Below are 20,170 nucleotides of genomic sequence, written 5' to 3' on the forward strand. Positions count from 1 at the left end.
GTATACATTATTTTATAGACACTTTTAAATCAAAAAGGAAAATTTATTGAAATAAGTGACCGTCAGGGTGAGTGCAGTTGTTTATAATTTATTTACTGGATACCTATTCACTTTTAACTTTATAGATCCGCCTCTTCAAACCATACAAGACATTTGGAAGGTCTAGTCTTTGACATCAAATGACATCATATATATTAGATGCATTTTCCTATTAAGAATCCTAACAGTCTTAAAATAGGGCAAATTTTTAACAAAGAGTTTTATCTACAACTGTAGAATCCTAAATGTACATGAGGAATAAATTATGGAATTTCGCGAGAATTTAGCACCATTCAGAAATAAAATTACTCACTTTCATTTTTATGATGTTGAAATGCATGTACAGTCTACTGATCAACTGCCCACTTGCCATTTAATGTTCTCACAATTTGATTTCTAAGAGTCATTTCATGATATTAAGCACTTGGGTAAAATAAGGAATCTACAGTATCCATCTGCAATATCCATTAAAGCAATGTGAGTAACTTTTTTATTTGTAAATTTTTGTTTGATTATTACCAGAATATAGTTTAAGAGAGTAGTACATTGTTTATGGAGAAACAGTCTATTTGCAAAGGATGGTGGATACTGAGATAAATGCAGGAAAAATTCTATTGGATCATTGTGCAATGTCTGAATTTTCTCTTTGCCCAGGTGTTGCAGTAAGAGCTCCCTGCACTTGATGTTGTTTAAAGTAAAATATCAGACAATGCAAAATTTAATGCAATCAAGTGCAAAAAAAATTATGTTCACTATATACTATTTTCACCTCTGATTTGCAAGTTCTCTTTTCTTACTTCAAGTCCAAGACTGATATCACAAGGTTCAGTTGGTTGTTTGTTTGTTTGCTTTATGTCCCTATGAGAATTTTTCACTCATATTGGGATGCTACTAATTGCCAGTCAAATCTTTTGTCATTTTGACAAAATCAACTCATATTGGGATGCTACCAATTGGCAGTCAAATCTTTTGTCATTTTGACAAAATCAAAAAATCCAAAAAAAATTTCTGTAATAATGAAAGAAAATATCAGATACTTATGCAGCATGAGTTTGGAATATTATAATTTTCAGTACATTAGATATAAAAGCAAAAAAAAGTACATCAGATATAAAGTCCAGAGAAAAAAAAAAGAACTCCAGAAAAAAAATTATATATTTTTTTTATAGACCTGTAGAAATTGTTTAAAAAGAAAATTAAAACAGACTCATATAAAATATTTAACAGTGTCAATTAAGATAAATAGTGACATGAACTGTAAGAAGTGTATTAGAAAAAAAAAAACATGTTTAATACATTTAAATTTTCTGACATCAGTATGTTCATTATAACTGTGATTGGCAGAGGTTAAGAACTTAATAGATTATAAGTATATATATTGAAACGTAAGATTCTAAATATAGATTTCATAACTCTTGGCATTAATTACAGTGTCTGATAAGCTCAACAAGTTCTGGTCCTATCTATCTCTGATAATTCACTTCCTTGTCAATCTTTTGCAGATGTTCAAATAAGCCTAAAGTCTTTATGCACGTTGAAGATTGGGTGCTTCATTTCTATAATTAGTTTTAATTAATGATCATCATGCCTGATTCTCCTAGAAATTTTAAATGTACTGTGTTACACTAGATGTGTTTATTTATAATTCTGAAAGTGCATGTTGCATGCATGTGAAACTGTTGTTGAAGCAAGTCACACATGGACTTTTTCACATTTTAGTTTTTGTAGAACCATGGCTTGTTACACTTTAATCCAATTATGCAGATTACAAATGTATGAGGTTATACAATCTTTATTTTAAGACATACGTAACTTAATTGAATTAGGGTTTCTTGACTAGTTTAACATAATCCCTGATAAGTATTATAGCCATACTGGCAAGTTTTTTTGGCAATGAAGCAAGTTATTGAAGGACAGTATGAAGCAATTAGTGTGAAACTTTTTAAAACTTCAAGCTGTTCATGCATGATTTATTGTCATAAAATATTCCTGTGTATGATATTTCAGGAGGAGATTTTACTCGGAGATAACTTTTCCTGTAATGTAAGTCACTGAAGCATGGGGTATTTCTTTTCACTTCATTGTTAGAAGTAATGTCTCCTTCTTTGTGTTTTATGCTAGGGTACAATTTTCAAAGTAACACTTCAGATATAATTTGGAAAAAAAAAGAAATTATAATTGCAGCCTCTGCTAATATAGAGAAGCTCAACTTTTGTAAGTACACTTAACAGGTGTATTAAATTTCAATTTAAGACTTTACTTAAAAAGTTCAAATTTTGTAAACAACATTTATCAAAGTCAGCTGGTGGAAAATGATAAAGGTTCACACTGTAAGAGCTTTACACATCAGTAGCTTTATTTGATAATTTATTAATACCTCAGGTTGGTTAAGAACATGAGGAAAGTCCCGAGAAAATGAATATATTTAAGGTATAATTGAATGTAAAGCTGTCAAAAAAAACCCAAATTAGTTAACCACCAAATATTTCCTGACATTGAATAAATGACATGCTGAAAATAGTCAATTTTAGTGACAGGGTGACAATTCATTCATACTGTGATTAAAATACAGAAAGGCAAATTTGGACATGGTATGAAAGAGTGCCCACAATAAAAAATCAAATGTGGGTCAATTGGCTGAGGACATTTTTATGTATTATACATTTTTTAAGGTCATTTGCTTGGCTTGGAAGTCAAATATGATATTAAAGTTTTAGAGAGCATTCATGCAAGAGATTGCCCATTTTCAGGATGAGTGACTTTGAATTTGATGTTGCAAAAACTTTCCTGCAGTCAGTCGATGTTAAATATGGGTGAGCTGTAAGAAATTTGGTGCACAAAACCTCAATGATGTCAACTAGACTTTCTAGAATGAAATTCTAACCACATCTCATCCATATAGTATGGTTAAAAGTGACAATTTAAACACTATGTTACTGTAACATTGAAACTGTCAATGACAAGGAAAATTCTAGTCAAAAAGTTTTCAGACTGTTTCATTATTGGGATCTTTCTGAATTAGCAGTTAAAGACAAATCTTTTCAAAATGATGAACTTTTGAACTTTTGAAATCTTTACTTTTTTCATGACTGTTTTATCTGGACATACAGGCTAAACAATCATATTTAACAGAGCTTGGACTATGGGAAGGAAAAAAAAATTTCCTTATGAGCTTTAAGTGTAGTGATTTTATATTTCCTGCTATATCAATTCAAGTTATTTGAAGGTCAGAATTCTCCTGCAGCCCCTTTATACCTTGACTACTCATAATGACATTGGTGGACTTAGAGGGGGACACCCCCCTCTCCTCCCCCCCCCCCCCCATTTTGTAACCAAACCAAACTAATTAAGATTAAGATATTAATTTTCTGTTGTTGAATATTGCATTTATTTAATTCACATCCCCCAGACCCTTAGTTTGCACCCCCCCCTTTCAAGAATTCTGGATCCACCACAGTGACTGCTCTGTAATATTACTGACAGGTTTGTCAGTTTCTGTGTGTAATAATGTGGTATATGGTATCCTCTTCAAATAAAGGAGAATATATACAGTTTGTTCACTTTATATAATATATTATTTGTAGTTGCTAGAATTCATGAGTTAATTATGATGGGAAAGGGTGGAGTTATTTTTAGGTTTAAAGAAAGAGGGGACCAAGGAAAGAGTGAAGAAAAGAGTTGGAGGGATGGGTTTTTTTTAACATTTCAAAGATACATATGATATTACATTCAAACATAAAGAGTTCCATCATTTAGAGGTTAACCATTGAAGTGAACAAACCACAATTCATTGTAATTATGATGAATGCATTATGTTATGCATTTGACAACATGGCCTTTTACCAACATCAGATTTATTCATCAGCCAGTGCTAATAGTTTTTTTCATGTCTATATGGAAGATATTTTTGGCTGCGTTGTGAATATATAGGAATCAAGACTGATATATATGGGTGTGGTCATGCAAGTCTCTTTTAATTTCTCTTGTATTATGTTTTATAAATAGATGTTTATGTAAAAGGTACACACTGGCTTGTTTTTCTATCTCAACGTCAAGTCGTCAACATCACATTTCATTCTGAAAATTGGGGTATACAAAAGCGTAGATGTTCGTACAGGTACACAATTGACCCCAGAGTGACCTTCAAGGTGTACACTGAAAGTCACATTCTGCAAATGAAGGGCATATAACGCAAATCCAAAGCGAAAAATGAGATTTATGGGCATGTAACTTAATACAGACAAGAGACTAGGATTAATCAACATAGGCATTTACTGTGACCAAAAGATACTTGATAGCTCTTACAAAGGAGGATGAATTTTAAGCACATCATTAGTTTAAGTACCTTGGTCAAACTTTCTGTGTATTATATTCACATCATTTTCTTCAATTTGTTTTAAATGATAAAAATCTGATACATTTTTAAGGAATTCCCTTTTCACCTAAATTGAAAATGTGACAAGATTTAATGTTATAGGAATACATGTTGAATACTAATACACTTCAATCTAAATGCTTTTAGTTTTAAAAATATTTTTGATAATCTTTTTATTTTGATTAATCTGTCAAAAATGATGCCAAGCTTAATCTTAATTATATATACCTATATATATACAGTAGTCTTGAAATTCCAATTCTGTATATTCACATCCATGCAAATGATGATCAAAGTTTACAAATTGAGTCACAAAGTACATCTGCTATTTTTAAACAGTAAATTCATGTCAGCTAACTTTGGTCATTATAGAGTTTCAAAATTTTTATACATGCATGTATAGGTGCATCTAGTAGTTTGAGAAGCTCTAAAGGTCAAAATTTGTTTACTTTCTCTTGCGCTTATGCTACTTTACCTTTGGGGAATACTTAAGGGCAATATTCTTGTTTTTTGAAGTTCTATGAGTTCCATCTAGGTATCATCTTTGATTTACGTCTAACTGCACAGGTATGATAGTTACCAGTTGTAGGTTCCTATAAAATTTGCAGCATAAAGAATTTAAAGTTTAAAATGATAAATGAATGCTGCACAAGTGACGGACCCCCACTTGCTAACTTTGATTCAAACTTCATTTGAAAAGAATTCTGGCATCTGAATTTGTTTGTTGAGTGGCATGAATTTTTTTTTATTCAAGGGAAAATTCTTTTGTTGTAAAGTTAGTTTTGTGACTAATTGCAGGATTGTATCATGAAAATCTCTTCACTTAGGTTGAAATTCTTGAATCATAAAGTAAGCTTTAGAATTTATAACTGAATTAAGATCTTTAGGTAGAATATAAATGGCATGCCTGAAAATTCTGATGTATTATACATCATATGAATCTATATATACAGAGGTATAATTGTGAATATTATTCATAATTTACACATGTACATGTAATTGTTTGGAATAAATTTCACGGTTTGCCCAGGTAGGCAATATTCGTGACAGTTTGCAATAAATTGGTGTCAAGACATCTGTGGGCACAGGAAATAGTTTTTTCTGACAGGAGTTACTTGTTAAAAAATGCAGTCCATAAAAAAAGATCTATGTCATATGTATGAGCTTACAGTGAGTAATATGAAAGATTGTTAAAAGCTAGCAAATTAATTTTCCTGCCATCCACAAATTAATTTTACGATGAAATGTCTAATTCTTATAACTGTCAAAAAAAGAGATGATTTTATTTTTTTTTTTAACAGACAAGTTAATCTGGGGAATTGACCTTAAATGATAAGATATATCAGTTTGACCCTTGAAATGAATTCAGTTTTTCCCTTCAATTTTTTAATGTTTTTGATGAGGAATTTTCCTGGAACATTGACTTGTCAAAAATACTGCTTTAACTTCGTTATATTGTAAAATTAGGTATTAAAAACAAAGAGCTAGGTTCACTTTATGCATAAAATGGCCCTGTAGGCATACCGATTTATTGACTAACACTTTATGTTCCATTTTTAACATCAAGATAAAGTAGAGACTTAGTGCTTTCATTTTCTATTAAAAATTTTCTCCTTAAAGCCAAGGTCTTGGAAAACAGACTTTATGGAATTGCAATGTTCTTGAATTTTAAGGAAAACAGGTATATTTGAGTACTTTCAGAGAGGAAAAATAATATGACCGCACCCTCTGATCTAAAAAATAAAACATGTTTTATAATCTTCAAAAACAGTTCTATCATTTAATAGTTGCATAGATCAGATTAGTAGATCAGAGGTTGCGCTTTATATTAAATATCGAAAAATAGCTTTAAAAATTGGCCGGTTTTGTAGAATTTTTCAAGATATGAGGAAAATGACGCATTTCATGACGTCATAATGCATTGACTTGCCAGAGAATTACGTCATTTTTGATAGATACGCAGTCACCAAAGGTCTAAATGATATATTATACATATATTACATGGCTTCGAGGGCAACATACCAGAATATTTGCCCCCGAGGTGACAGGAAAGCCCTGGAGTGTTATGTCGCCCGATGCCGAAGGCAGAGGGCGACATAACACTCCAGGGCTTTCCTGTTACCGAGGGGCAAATATTCTGGTATTGTTGCCCGAGAAATCATGTAATATATGGTATATAACATTTTTAAAAAACCAAAATCGGACATATGTATTGAAGACTATGGACCTGTGTAAATATCTGGAAAAAACATGCAAATTGTTTTTTAAATAGTTGATTGGTGGGTACCAATTGTTTCGATAATAATGCTAAGGAACATTAACACTATTGTTGTTAAAATGATAACGGGGGACAGCTGAAAGTTATGAAGGCTGATTTCTCTTCCTCTATAAATAATTCCGAAATATTCCGTCTTGTTTCATTGCAGAATGTTTTCAGCACGCTGACACTTGTGCTTATAACTTCTGTTGTATTTACGGAATTTTTCTCCTCAATCAAACTATCTAGTTCCTCTGAATTTAAATGAACATAAAAAAAAAAACGTAGACGTTTTCCAGACATTTTCATTTTCGCGGAACTGTTTACGTTTGCTTAGCAACTGCCTCTGTGAATTTCGAACCCGATTTAATTAATATGCAGAATGATTACACGCGAGGGAATATAACGGTGTTCAGGAGGGCAACATAACTGTTTCCGGTGTAATATAACTATATCCGGCGTGATTCAGCAGTTTTTCAGGGCATATGGATAAAAATATCACATTTGTGATATAATGGGAAAACTTCTTCAAAAATGTTATATAATGCATTGTCAACTAACACTAAGCAGTTTCAGTTTTTCAGAAATTCACAGGGCCAAAAAAGGCCCTAAGTGAACCTTGTTCTTTCCATAGTTTCTTTAAAATTTGAAAGCAAAAGTGAAAGAAACCATTTAAAAGGTTGTGATGTAAGAATTCAAGAAAGAGCATCAATTTAAATTAAGTGAATTAGTTTAATTTTATTCCAGAAAAGGAATCTTGATACTCAAATTTGATTTTAATCATGATATTCATAATTGAAGGCTTTACTTTAAATTTTCAGAGGCGATGTAAGACAAACAATTTATTGTTTTAAATTTTTTCTCTTTAAAAAAAAAAAATGTTTCTCATTCTAAACACCAAAAAAAAATTATGATGTAAATCTTGGTGAAAGTTTGCTAAATATGTCACATCTAATGGATTTCTCTCTTCTGACACAAGGTTGACAGAAAATCCAAAGATTTAAGGGCTTTCTCGTGTTACTGATAAATGGTCTCTAAAATTCAATGTCCAGTAAGTGACCAGTCTGGCTAATTATGGCCATCTTGTGTCTAATCAGTTGTGTAAATACAAACATGGTAAAAGCCTCAGGGGTCAACAATTTTCCCGTTCTGATCTGTAATTACAGGTATCATCACTTTATTTGATCTGGAAATGTGGACTTTGTTTATCTGAATTTAAATAAGGGATTCGTAGTTTTGAAGTCAAAAGGTTGAAAGCTGAATTTAAATTGATTGAAAGAGGAATTATAAATACATACATTCAAATACATACAGTATTGATTTCGGTTTTTTTTCTTTTCAGATGAAATTTCTACAAAATTCACAATGATACCTGGTATTTGGAAACAATAAAAACCATTAATAAGTATGAAATGTATCAAGAAAATCAATCGCATTGAATTATATATATTGTTTCATTCGTCTAAGAGCCATTGGTTTTGATAAATTGATATGTGTACCAATTTTAATGCTAAATGCTTAGGTAAATGCCCATAAGCTGTATGTATACAGCAGGTGCACTTTTATACAACTTCTGTATCGTGTGGGGTTCAAAATAATAAATGGCAGTTATTATCAATACCAGGTAATTAGTCAACTAGTTTATATTGATGCCAAAGGGCAATATGAGATTTCGGACTTTAAACAAAGTTTTGAGTCAATATTTTGGCATAGGTACTCGAAACAGGCTTTCACTGTCAAATTTTTCATCTAATCTGTTACAAATACAATTGGTCTGGCGTTTCCTTTCAGCGACTCCGAATTGATTTTTCTCTGGTATGTCTATTCACCAAGTATAGATAAGGAGGTCTATATAATTATAAGAAAAAATCACCCTGCTGTCAATTCAAGGGGTGCTAATATATATATACTGCTGACAGTTTTTTTTTTTTTTTTTTGAAATATTGTCATTGAGATTTTATTAATTCTTTTTTGGGGTTTATGAATGCATGCAGATATATACATGCGCAAGTTGAGATCATACACTTGCAATGGAATTTCTTTATGTGATTTATTGACTGTGAAGCGTTGAAGGCATTATCTGTATTTTAAAGTTTGTGCAAATATTGTTCGTATAAGCCTCAGGAAAATATAAGCGAGCATTACATATATAGATATTAATCATGGGTAGCCACTGGCAGGGAAATACACACCAGTGACTATTGAGTTGTGGAGGGGTTGTCGTAATTTTCAGAGGAGCTTTAGAAGCAACGGTGTCTTTACTAAGTGTTTCCTTTTAATGAACTGATATTCTGTGTGTGGCACTTCCAAACACAAAAAAAAAATTGTGCACTAAGGGATTTTACGGATTTGATACACAAGGAGTCACCTGCTTTTGTTGTGGTTGAAGGGTGTATGTGATATGTAACAGTGTATGGAATATTTAAATCCTCCTGGACATGAATACATATGCTAGACAATAATCCTCTGAGATTTCTAAGTAGTCTGCATGTTGAGGTCTTGAAATTTAAAGATTCTTCGGACTACAGATTTTAAGGAACGGAGATAAAATTATTATTTACTGTCCACCTTGACCAAAGAGATAAGGTGTGTATGTAGGGTATATTTTTAAATCTTCCCTAAAAGAAAAACCAACCCCTTTTTGAAAAAAAAGCATTCCAACCCTGATATCTTCATTGTGTTTGTCAGAGTGCTGTATTAGTAAAAGACTTAGGGGTTCAATAGGATGGAATGACTGATCAAAGGGCTCTTATCTTTGTTTTTATTGTGACAGATTATGTGATCGAGAGTGGGTGATAGTCGCTCTGTCATTATGTAGATCACACCAATCTTACAGTGTCAACAAACCGACAGAGATCCTGGGCCGCGACCCAGTGTCCATGTATTTGGAGGGCCCCACGATATATATATATACACTACACATACCTGTGTTTGTTGTTTTTACAGGTAACACAGATCATCAATAATCAGATCATGGTGGTTTGATAGCATCACGGAAAAGATCGAGAGATCAAGAGGTCTACAGTTATGAGAAACATGCTCATCCTACACACGTAAGGAAAAAAAACCCTGAAGCACAGAACAGGACCAGAGAGAGAGAGAATATACTTTCTATAACATCACATCTGGTTCCTGTTGGAGGATTTTAAACAGAAGGTGAGTACCCGACAGTCTCTTATTTTTCTGACATAGTTCCAGGATAGATTACCCAGAGATAATTTTTTAGAGGTTCCTTTTTTCTCTTTGTGTCACTTTAAATAATAGGAGGGAAAATACTTGGCATTTTTTGTTCGTTTTTGGGGCTATTTTATATGAATATTTGATGACTAGGTCAGGTTTAATGACAGGGAATAATAGTTCACGGTGTAATGTGAAAAGGAACAATTGAAGTACTCTGGGATTGTACAGTGATCTGAGGTAATCCTTCAGTAAATTGACCATATTAGAGGAAAGGGAGGTTTTTATGGAATTTTTCAGAAGAGAAATAGTGTGGGATTTTTTTCGGTACAAGAGGTATAATGGGTCATATTGGGTTTCAGGCACAGGTGAGAAAAAACAACTAGGTCACAATAGAAATCACAAACATTTAAAAATGATTTTCTCCTATACAAAGCTGTTGGTATATATTTATATATAGGTCAAGGTAGGTTGAATTTTTTATGAAAGATTTACGTTGAGGTTGGAAAACAATGGTTTGGTTGTTCAATATAGGAAGCAATCTTCAGTGTTTCCTGAGGCATATACATAGAAGAGGAAAAAAATCAATTGTCAATTATATAGGTACCAGTAAGTAATTATAGATGTAAGCTCTAAGGATTAACACCTTAATGAGAAATCACTAATCAGTAAGATTCATTTTCATCAAAGTAACATAGGCCAAAAAAAAATCTGTCAAGTCAGCTTCTTCTTCAAGCTTTAATCGATTGTCCTTAATTATTGTATCTCGACTTCTCATATACTAAGCTTCTAGGAGATATAAAGACATTTAAGGGGAGTTTTTGTTAACCTCTATTCATTCAGATAAAAAAACAATTCTTCCTTTTCAATAAAGATAAAGGATTTTTTTACTTAGTTTATCAGAATTATTTCCCATTAAAGGAGGAAGAAGATAAGAAGAAAAATTTCCGGTCGGGCAGTTTTATCTTCATGGCTATCATTGATAATTTGGCTATATAGTTTTTTTTTCATTATTACAGTGCATACACCTTTTATTCTACTCACTTTTGACAGACACAGCACCATAGGTCATTAAACTCGGTTCTAATTAATCAAGACAATAGGTTGACAGTTGATGAGATTTAAAATTAATGAGTGCATGTCCATCAAAGCTGCAGGCATGCGTTATGTATTGTTAATTTCACAGAAGTCTGAAGTACTGTGTTTTAAGTGATTTGATGATTCCGTATTACCACACAGTGGAAGCCAGAGTGTAAAGGGGTCTGGGAAATAGGACTATAATCCCATCGGGAATGTTGATCCTTTGTATTGATGGGATTACCGTAATCTGTTATTTTTCTGAGAAGCCCAGCTTGATGTTATTGCGATCTGTTTTATATAGGACTTCTCTTGTTTTGATGGGTTTTTTTTGCTCTTTAAATGTGAATTATCTGTTTCATACAGAGGATTAATGGTACCATTCCTTAATTTTTTTTATGAAAATAACTGAAGAATGTGATGAACAGTTTTTAAAGTTTACTTGTGTGGACTCTCCTGAAGAATACACGATTTTCCTTTTTCATGAGAATGGTGTCAAGGATTGTTAAGCAGGGTCATTGATGACATTACCCATTTGCAGGTTTATCTTTACACTCGGAGCTTTTCTTTAAAATGTTTTAAGATAATAATTTGATGTTCTTCAGGCACAAAATGGATTGCATATCTTTTTAAAAGTTATGTAACAATTTCCTCATGGTGTAGTTGAGTGTTATGAATTGTTAAACACCAGACAGTGTGCGCATCATGGATGGATTATAAATGACAAAAAACTGAAGTACAAAATGTAAGCGTAAATAATATTCAGGGACACATGATAGCTGCACCATATTGTATTGTTGTTGAATTTTGATACCATGAAGATTTAACGTAGAATATCTGCACACAATAATCAGTGGAGGATATTTTTTACACCTAATATTCTGCCATACATTTTTAATGACAGGCAGTATCATATTTGAAGAGGTAAATCAGTGCTGGACTGGCTAATTAATACAGGCTAAAAACTGCAGTGTTGATAAAATAATCAAGGTGTCAAGCGGTGAATGCTCTGTGCTGTGTCACCCCAATAATGCACATGACAGAGTAACTGTGTATTTCAGGGACTAGACTTTAGAGGCCTCAAGGATTTATGTTGCATACAATCCTTTCAGAAATCCAATGGTATAAAGTTTTGTGAGATTTTCTTTTGCGAGTGATTTTAAAAGAATCTAAAACTGACTGAGGTTTAATTGGATTGTACGTAATTAGTTGGGAAAAAAGAAGAATTCTGTTTTCTTTTACTGGATTTGTCATAGATACATTTTATTTTATGGAATTTCAGTAGTGTTTCATATGCATTCTCTTTATTTATTTTGTGGAGTGGACCCTTCAAAGAATATAAGCAAGTTTGTTTGCCATTGTGTTGAAGTGCAGAAAAATGACATATAAGTTGTTTGTTTAGCATACAGATTTTTATACAATTTGTGTGTGGTGTATTTCATTATCATAACACATTCAATAACCACTCATAAATTATGCATTCAAATCTGCATGCATATATTCTTTGCAAAGTATAAAGCTGACTAGATCACTTCAGGTTTCAGAAGGCCACCAGTCTGCTAAAGTTACAATGTTATGTTCATCATCAAAATTAAGTTAAACAAAATATTTTCTTTACTTATTTTTTTGTTTTGTTTTCCAGGATGTGCTATAACAGACCAACCACTGAATTTACAAGTGCCAAGCCAGGATAAACTGGCATATATATATATAGTGTCATCTAACCCCACAAAAAGTGTTTTGAAGTGACCAGAAATGGCGGAACTTAAGGTGAGAGTGGATGGAGTTTCGAGAGTGGTTTGTGGTGTCACGGACACCACTAGTTGTCAGGATGTGGTGATAGCACTGGCCCATGCCATGGGAAGGACAGGTCGGTTTACCTTGATCGAAAAATGGAGGGATAGTGAACGGCCTCTTCTTCCAACAGACTGCCCTTTACAAGTTCTCCACAAGTGGGGAGAATATGCAAATGAAGTTCAGCTTTTGTTGCACCAGTCTGACAAGAAAGATCAAGTTTCTCAACAGCAGCAACATCTGAACAAAATAGATCCTGCTCCTGTTCTAGCAAAGGAAAAGGATTCTGGGATCAGAAGAGTTTTGACATTCAGCGGTGCTCATAATTCTGAAGTGTCAAACCGTCCTCTATATAAAACTCCTAAACAACGGCAGTACATGGGCAGAATTAGCGAGGATCAACATTCTAGATTAACCAATGAGATTACAAATTCTCAGCAGGGTCAAAGGTCAAGGGAAGATGTGCATTACAAACCCGATAAACAGAACTTTCATCCTGCTTTTCGAGACAAAGAGAATGTACTAGTGAATGGTGGAAATGTAAATTTTCAGGATGTCAAGAAAGGCTTGAGGCCTGGACAAAATGGAATAGTTCATAGGTATCCCAGCCCTCCAACTGAACAAGTGCAATCACAACCCCATGTTGTTCCTAATAACAGAATTGACCATAGAAATCCAAAACGGATGGAAGCAAGGGTGAATCCTATTCAGAGAAATTCACCCAGGACTACGCATAGTGTGGACCAATCAGCTACAAGTGCATTATTTCCCCCTCATTCAAAACCTAGACATAGTGAGGAGAATGTTTCTAGAGGAGATCAGGTGAACCATCCCAGACAGCCTTCTCCTCACATAGACAATGTTAGAGCTTCCGCCTTCCAGCGTGTTGTTCCCAACAGACAAACTTCACCTTATCGATCAAAAGAACCAGAGGTCGTTCCAGATCAAAATGGTGAGGCGGAGGAATATGATTTAGATAGCAACTTCCCTAGTCTTCCTAGAGATAGGGTGATGCTGGAGGAGTACCGAATGCCTGGTGATGGTCACCATGACAACAGTCTCATCGCAACAGATCAAAAAGAGAGGGTGAAGCTTCAGAGACTGGTGAGCATGCAACAGGAGAGGTTAAAGATGCAGGAATCCCAGATCTCCATCATAGACACAGGTAATGCAGGAAATATATTCATTAAATATAAGTTAATTAATTCATATACACGTCTTTTATTACACACAGAATTAAAGATATAGCAAATGCTCATTTGCACTTCCATGTTAATTATTTCCTTGATTCATTTTTGAAGGAAAACTTTTATACTAATTATAACTTTATGTGGCATGTTATTCTATGTTAGAGCTTAGTTCCCTCGAGGCAAAACAGAAAGAAGAATCAGAAGAAATTGAGAAAATCACCAGCAAAATTAAAGAACTAGAGGATGTTACCAGAAAGTACGAAGTGGAAATCAGTGAACTAGACTCTACATCTTGGGTGGATATTATAGAAGCAGAAAAACAAAAAGAGAAGAAAATTCATCTGGAGATTAAGACGTGTAAGGACAAAATCAGCACAGAAACAACAGAGCTCAATAAACTCAATGATAGACTTCCTCAGGTTCAGACAGACATTGATAATGAGAAAGCAGAAATGGAACAAGAGGCAAAACGGAGAAAAGAGGAGGAAGAAAAAATGGTGGAAGAAATAAAATCGATGAAAGAAAAGTTGGATGTGGAGAACAAGAAAATAGATACTGATAACACAGAGCTAGAAACAGTGGAAAACGAGCTTAGGGACCTACAGAACAAGCTAGATCAACAAAAGGAGGAAGTTACTTCCCTTGAGAAACAACTAAAAGACGTGAACCTTAGAGATTTTCAATTTTCTCCTGGTCCAAAAAGGAAGAACAAGTCTGTAGAATCAGGTGAAGGTAAGACTGATTGTGTTAAATGTTGTAATTTACTGCTCAGAATTTTTTTGTGAATAATTCAGTTGCTGTCATATATATATGCTAATAATATTCAGTTATAAATACTATATTCAGTGTCGCTATTCACTTTGCAAATACTTAAAGCTGGTACCTGTTATTTTAGCCATGCAAAAAGGTCTTTATAGCAGGCAGATAACAAAACTTGCAGAGGAATTTCTGTTTCAAAGTTTGATAAATTTATTAAATTACTACTACATGTAAATACTGATAAATATTTTTTGTTAAAAATTTTTTGATTTAGCTAAAGAAATGTGTTCATTGAATGTGATACTGCGATTACTTCTTTCAACATCTTTAGAAAAGGTGTCACTACTTGTAAATGTAACACAAATTATCATGACCTAGACATAAAATCTGAGGCTTTGAAATTCAGAGTAATTTATTGAGTACTTTATGGCCTAGTATATCTTTTTTTTATTTGATCAGTTTGGTGCAGGGATTTTTTTTAGCCTGGAAATTTTTTTTTCTTCTGTCAATATACATGTTTTTCAACTTAAAAATAATCTAAGAATCAAATTAATCATATGATTATGATTGACTAAACATCAAATAGGGGGTTATATATCACAGAATTCTATTCATAAAATTGGAACTGACATTAGAAAATGTACATGTTTTTAACAGTCTTGCATGAAATTTCAAACTTTAATTACTGGAGTTTCAACATCATTGATGGAGCTACATGTAGAATAGTACTGCACTTTTAAGTTTATATTGTTGTTTTAGAGAAGTTCTTGTCACATTAATGTCCTGTCTATATCACTCACCAGATTTTTTTTTTTATTTTCTGTTGCCCTCCATGCCAATAGTGTAGGATAATCAAGGTAAATAACTCTTTGTGTGGCTTGTGGATTAGGTAGAGTTATCTTTCTTTGAGTTGTTGTGTGTGAATTTACAGGGATAATAAGCAGAAAAAGACAACAAAATGTTGCAAAAGGCATAAACCCATTGTAATTTTTTTTTTCAAGTAGATTTTTCATCTATAGTCATTATCCAAGTAGGTTAATGAGTGTTATGATAGCTAAGCCAATAAACGAGTGTGCTGATATAGTGTTCATACATTTCAGTAGTTGATTAAGTAAACTTACAACATAAATTTAGGGTAGACTTTGCAAGTCACCACTGTTTGAATACTAAAACTATTCCTTATCATTTGTGCCATTATAGTTTTTTTACAATTAGATGTACTGTTAATCTTATTTTTTTAATATATATGTAGTAGTAAAGAAAGTTTCATGATTTCATGTACGTATATACCATTATACATGTATATATTTCCCATTATATTCAAGACCCTAGCATAAACATTTCAGGGAAAAAATGAAGATATGTACATATAATTCTGTTTGTTCTTAATTATGCAATTTATAGAAGATATATTAGGTGGCCTTATGCGAAGTGTTTGGGACAGGTATGCTTGCCGGACTATATACATCTCAATTCATGATTTAATAAATAATGATGTAAATTTCTCTTCACAGCTGTTTTGAAGATCCTTGAAGGAAGGATGTCCCCCATCAAAGGACTCAGTGGAAAGATCACGCCAGTCTTATCTGTGGCTAAAGATCCAGATGGGGTGTGGGTATAAGAAACCAGAAAGTGACCATTTTTACACCTATAAAACCATTGACAGTTCATTTCAAGTCCTACGATGTTTGATTTCGTAAAACTGTAACGCTTTGTGGTCAAAACTTGGTATGGAAGATTCTTGTATACATGTATGTACACACACTTGTATGCTTGTGTGAGACATGTTTCTGCAATTGTGGTACATGTATTGAAGAGCATATACATGAAGTGTTAAAATTCCATTTCTTTCGATACCAGTAAGAGGTTATCTTGCCTTTTCTACTTGATTTTTTTTTCTCTATAAATATTTGTTCATTATGAGAGGACATTTTTTGTTGGATATGACATTTTCTTATTTTGAGCAGAACTGAATCGGCCTTTCTATATACAGGATGTAAATTTTCCAATTTTTAGCTCTACTGGTCAGAGACCAGAAGAGCTTATGCGATAGTAAGGTGTCCGGCGTCCGTCCGTCTGTCTGTCTGTCCGTCTGTCTGTAAACAATTTTTCAAAATGCTACTCCTCCTACAGTTTTGGTCTGATTTTAATATAACTTGGCACACAAGTAGACTACACTAAGATACATAATTCAGTGCATCGGTTTTTGATTTCAATGAACGGTGTTGCCATGGTTACTAAAAATAGAAATTTTTGTGAAATTCCTTTAAAATGCTACTCCTCCTACAGTTTTTGTTTGATTTCAGTATAACTTGGCACACAAGTAGACTACACTAAGATACATAATTTAGTGCATCGGTTTTTGATTTCGATGAACGGTGTTGCCATGGTTACTAAAAATAGAAATTTTTGTGAAATTCCTTTAAAACGCTACTCCTCCTACAGTTTTTGTTTGATTTCATTATAACTTGGCACACAAGTAGACTACACTAAGATACATAATTTAGTGCATCGGTTTTTGATTTCGATGAACGGTGTTGCCATGGTTACTAAAAATAGAAATTTCTGTAAAATTCCTTTAAAATGCTACTCCTCCTACAGTTTTGGTCTGATTTCAATATAACTTGGCACACAAGTAGACTACACTAAGATACATAATTCAGTGCATCGGTTTTTGATTTCAATGAAAGGTGTTGCCATGGTTACTAAATATAGAAATTTCTGTGAAATTCCTTTAAAACGCTACTCCTCCTACAGGTTTTGTTTGATTTCAATATAACTTGGCACACAAGTGGACTACACTAAGATACATAATTTAGTGCATCGGTTTTTGATTTCAATGTAAGGTGTTGCCATGGTTACTAAAAATAGTAATTTCTTTAAAGTCCTTTAAAACGCTACTCCTCCTACAGTTTTTGTTTGATTTCAATATAACTTGGCATACAAGTAGACTACACTAAGATACATAATTTAGTGCATCGGTTTTTGATTTCGATGAATGGTGTTGCCATGGTTACTAAATATAGGAATTTCTATGAAATTCCTTTAAAACGCTACTCCCCCTACAGTTTTTTGTTTGATTTCAATATAACTTGGCACACAAGTAGACTACATTAAGATACATTATTCTATTTATTGCTACATTTTGCAAAGTTTCAAATCCAAGTGCTACGTTTCCTTTGTTATATGTACAGACCAGTAGAGCTACAGTCTCATCAGAGACTTCTGGTTTTTTTTATTTTTCAAAACATATAAGTTGTGAAAATGAGATATTTCTCTGTTTATTTTTCATCTCGGTGTCAGGTTTGTGATATTACTTTATTTAAAGAATGACCAGGAGATATTTAGGGCTTTTCTGTAAAAATGTTAATTTCTCCAGTATTTTTAAGTCATTGCAATATGACAGAAGAAAAATGTATATTAAAATGGGACAAAAATCTTAAATTTTGTTTTCTTTTCGAAGAAGATGAATAATTGTGAATTATATACTGCATGTGTTTCTGAGTCTGTGAAAGGGTTAATTTTTATGTGATGTTGAAAAATTTAAGGTACATTGACCCTTCGATAAGAGAGATAACTCTATTAAAATGCTATCTCTGTTAAGTTTTGCCCCACAAGGTAAAGTGAAATTATATCATTTTTGTTCTAAATGAAATTTCTTTTGGATAATCATTTGTGTTGATTAAAGCAAAGTTTTATATGAGTGAACCAGAGGGACAACAAGCCTTAATGGTTGATATCATAATTATTCATCTATGTTGTTAGAACAACATATCATACTGCATTTTACAAAGTTGTATTTTTAAATTTCTATTTTGATACATTGAATTAACACATTATTTTCCATGTTGCTAAGATAGTAATTGTAACATGATGAGAAGTAAATGATGGTCATATGATATAGTTGTTCATTACAAAATATCAATGTCATATTTTGTCATTTTTGCATGCTAGATCAGGTAATTGATTTATTGTTCTGCAGCCAAATAATGTGTTCAGATATTCATACATTCCTCATTAATCCCAGTTTATGTAAACCAAAGACTCATAATTTTTTTGGCCCACGCTATATTGTGCATTAGATTTAATGATATCATAAAACCGGGAATGATTTGCTATTGATAATAAATACTTACTTATTATAAGTGTGGTCTTTCATTGGTAATTTTTTTTCTTTCAACACTTCATTCCTCTTCTAAGTTTAGAATGAGTGGCCATGTTAATATGTATTTATTACTGGTGGATATTTCATTTCCTTGAGAGCTGTTTATTTTTTTGTGTACATGAAGGTTAATCATGTTGATACTCAGAATAGCATTGTATTGGGGTAAAAAGGATATATGTTCATCAAAGAGAGGTTTAATATTTTCTTCACTTGTCTATGAATCATTTTTATAACAATATTTATCACATATCATGTATATTCATTCCTTCTACTTACATATGCCCACAATATTGGGAGAATTTAAACTTTTTTTCTCTTATAATCAGGAAAATCTGGGAAATTGTTGCTTTCTTTTGTTTTTTGATAAACATAATAATTAAGAGACAAATTGGTACCATATATTAAATTTTTGATTTTTTTGTTTGTTTGATTTCTTCAATTCAATTAAGAACGTATACATTCCATTTTTGACTTTTGTGTAGGGGAACAAAATAGTGCACTTTTTCCTACCTGTACCAACTGATTTATCAATTTGAATGTTTCAACTGACTTTTTTTTTCAATGAAATGAACAGGAATATAATCATTCATTAAGTTTACTAAAGTTTTACTGTGTAATAACTTTTTTTTCAGGGTAATATTGTTTTAAAATTAAAATGTCTTTGTAGCTGAATTTGATGATTAACATATTTTCTGTAGTATGTGAGATTGAAATGCTAGTTAAATCCTATATCTACATGTAATTTGTTAATATATACAGAGAAGCATTCATCTTGGTACTTGTGTTTTGTTTTTATGCATCATGATCATCATTTATAGATAGAAATCAGATTCTTGCCCCGGATTTATGACACATAAGGTTGTGAGAAAAAGAAATTGTTGTTTTTGTTGACATTCCTGAATTATATTGTTACCATGGATAATGTATTGTTATAAAATGAAATATGTAAATATAAACTGTTAAAATCCAGTTGTTCTGTTTGATTTGTTTTTCGAGATGGAATATATGTAGATTATTCAAATATTTGGATAATGTGTAGTTCACAGTGTATGGACTAATAAGTAATTATGAAACAGAATTTAATATGTCACTTCCTGTGTAGAGTAGCTGTCAGTGACATGTTTTAAGGATATTAACAGATATCTATCTATTTCACATTCAAAGATTTCATAAATTTTATTTTCGTTCAGTGGCGATAGTCATCTATAGAGGAGATTAAGACAAGTGGATATTCTTAACTTCCTGGGAGGAAGTTATTAACTAGATTTAAAGTTATTCAAGAACTGTTGAGGATGAAATATACATGTATTTCAAGTGCAAGGATTATATTACATATA

At 32.5% G+C, this 20,170-nt stretch overlaps 1 protein-coding gene across 1 annotated transcript; it reads left to right on the forward strand.

The window, feature by feature from the left end:
- Nucleotides 1-9,628: 9,628 nt before the first annotated feature.
- On the forward strand, nt 9,629-16,676 carry LOC133184618 (inner centromere protein A-like). The gene is made up of 4 exons (XM_061319709.1): nt 9,629-9,827; nt 12,568-13,884; nt 14,072-14,641; nt 16,183-16,676. The coding sequence occupies exons 2-4, from the start codon at nt 12,681-12,683 to the stop codon at nt 16,287-16,289; spliced, it is 1,881 nt and encodes a 626-aa protein (XP_061175693.1). The 5' UTR covers nt 9,629-9,827; nt 12,568-12,680; the 3' UTR covers nt 16,290-16,676.
- Nucleotides 16,677-20,170: the final 3,494 nt, after the last annotated feature.

The sequence above is a fragment of the Saccostrea echinata genome, unplaced genomic scaffold (genome assembly GCF_033153115.1).
Source record: "Saccostrea echinata isolate AGI-Se365-2 ecotype Australia unplaced genomic scaffold, CSIRO_AGI_Sech_v1 ptg000001l, whole genome shotgun sequence".
NCBI lineage: Eukaryota > Metazoa > Mollusca > Bivalvia > Ostreida > Ostreidae > Saccostrea > Saccostrea echinata.

Excerpts from the sequence above, each read along its gene's own strand:
- LOC133184618 (XM_061319709.1), top strand. The coding sequence starts at position 12,681 with ATGGCGGAACTTAAGGTGAGAGTGGATGGAGTTTCGAGAGTGGTTTGT. Across the intron at positions 13,885-14,071 it reads GATCTCCATCATAGACACAG|AGCTTAGTTCCCTCGAGGCA; the intron begins GTAATGCAGGAA and ends ATTCTATGTTAG. Across the intron at positions 14,642-16,182 it reads GTCTGTAGAATCAGGTGAAG|CTGTTTTGAAGATCCTTGAA; the intron begins GTAAGACTGATT and ends TTCTCTTCACAG.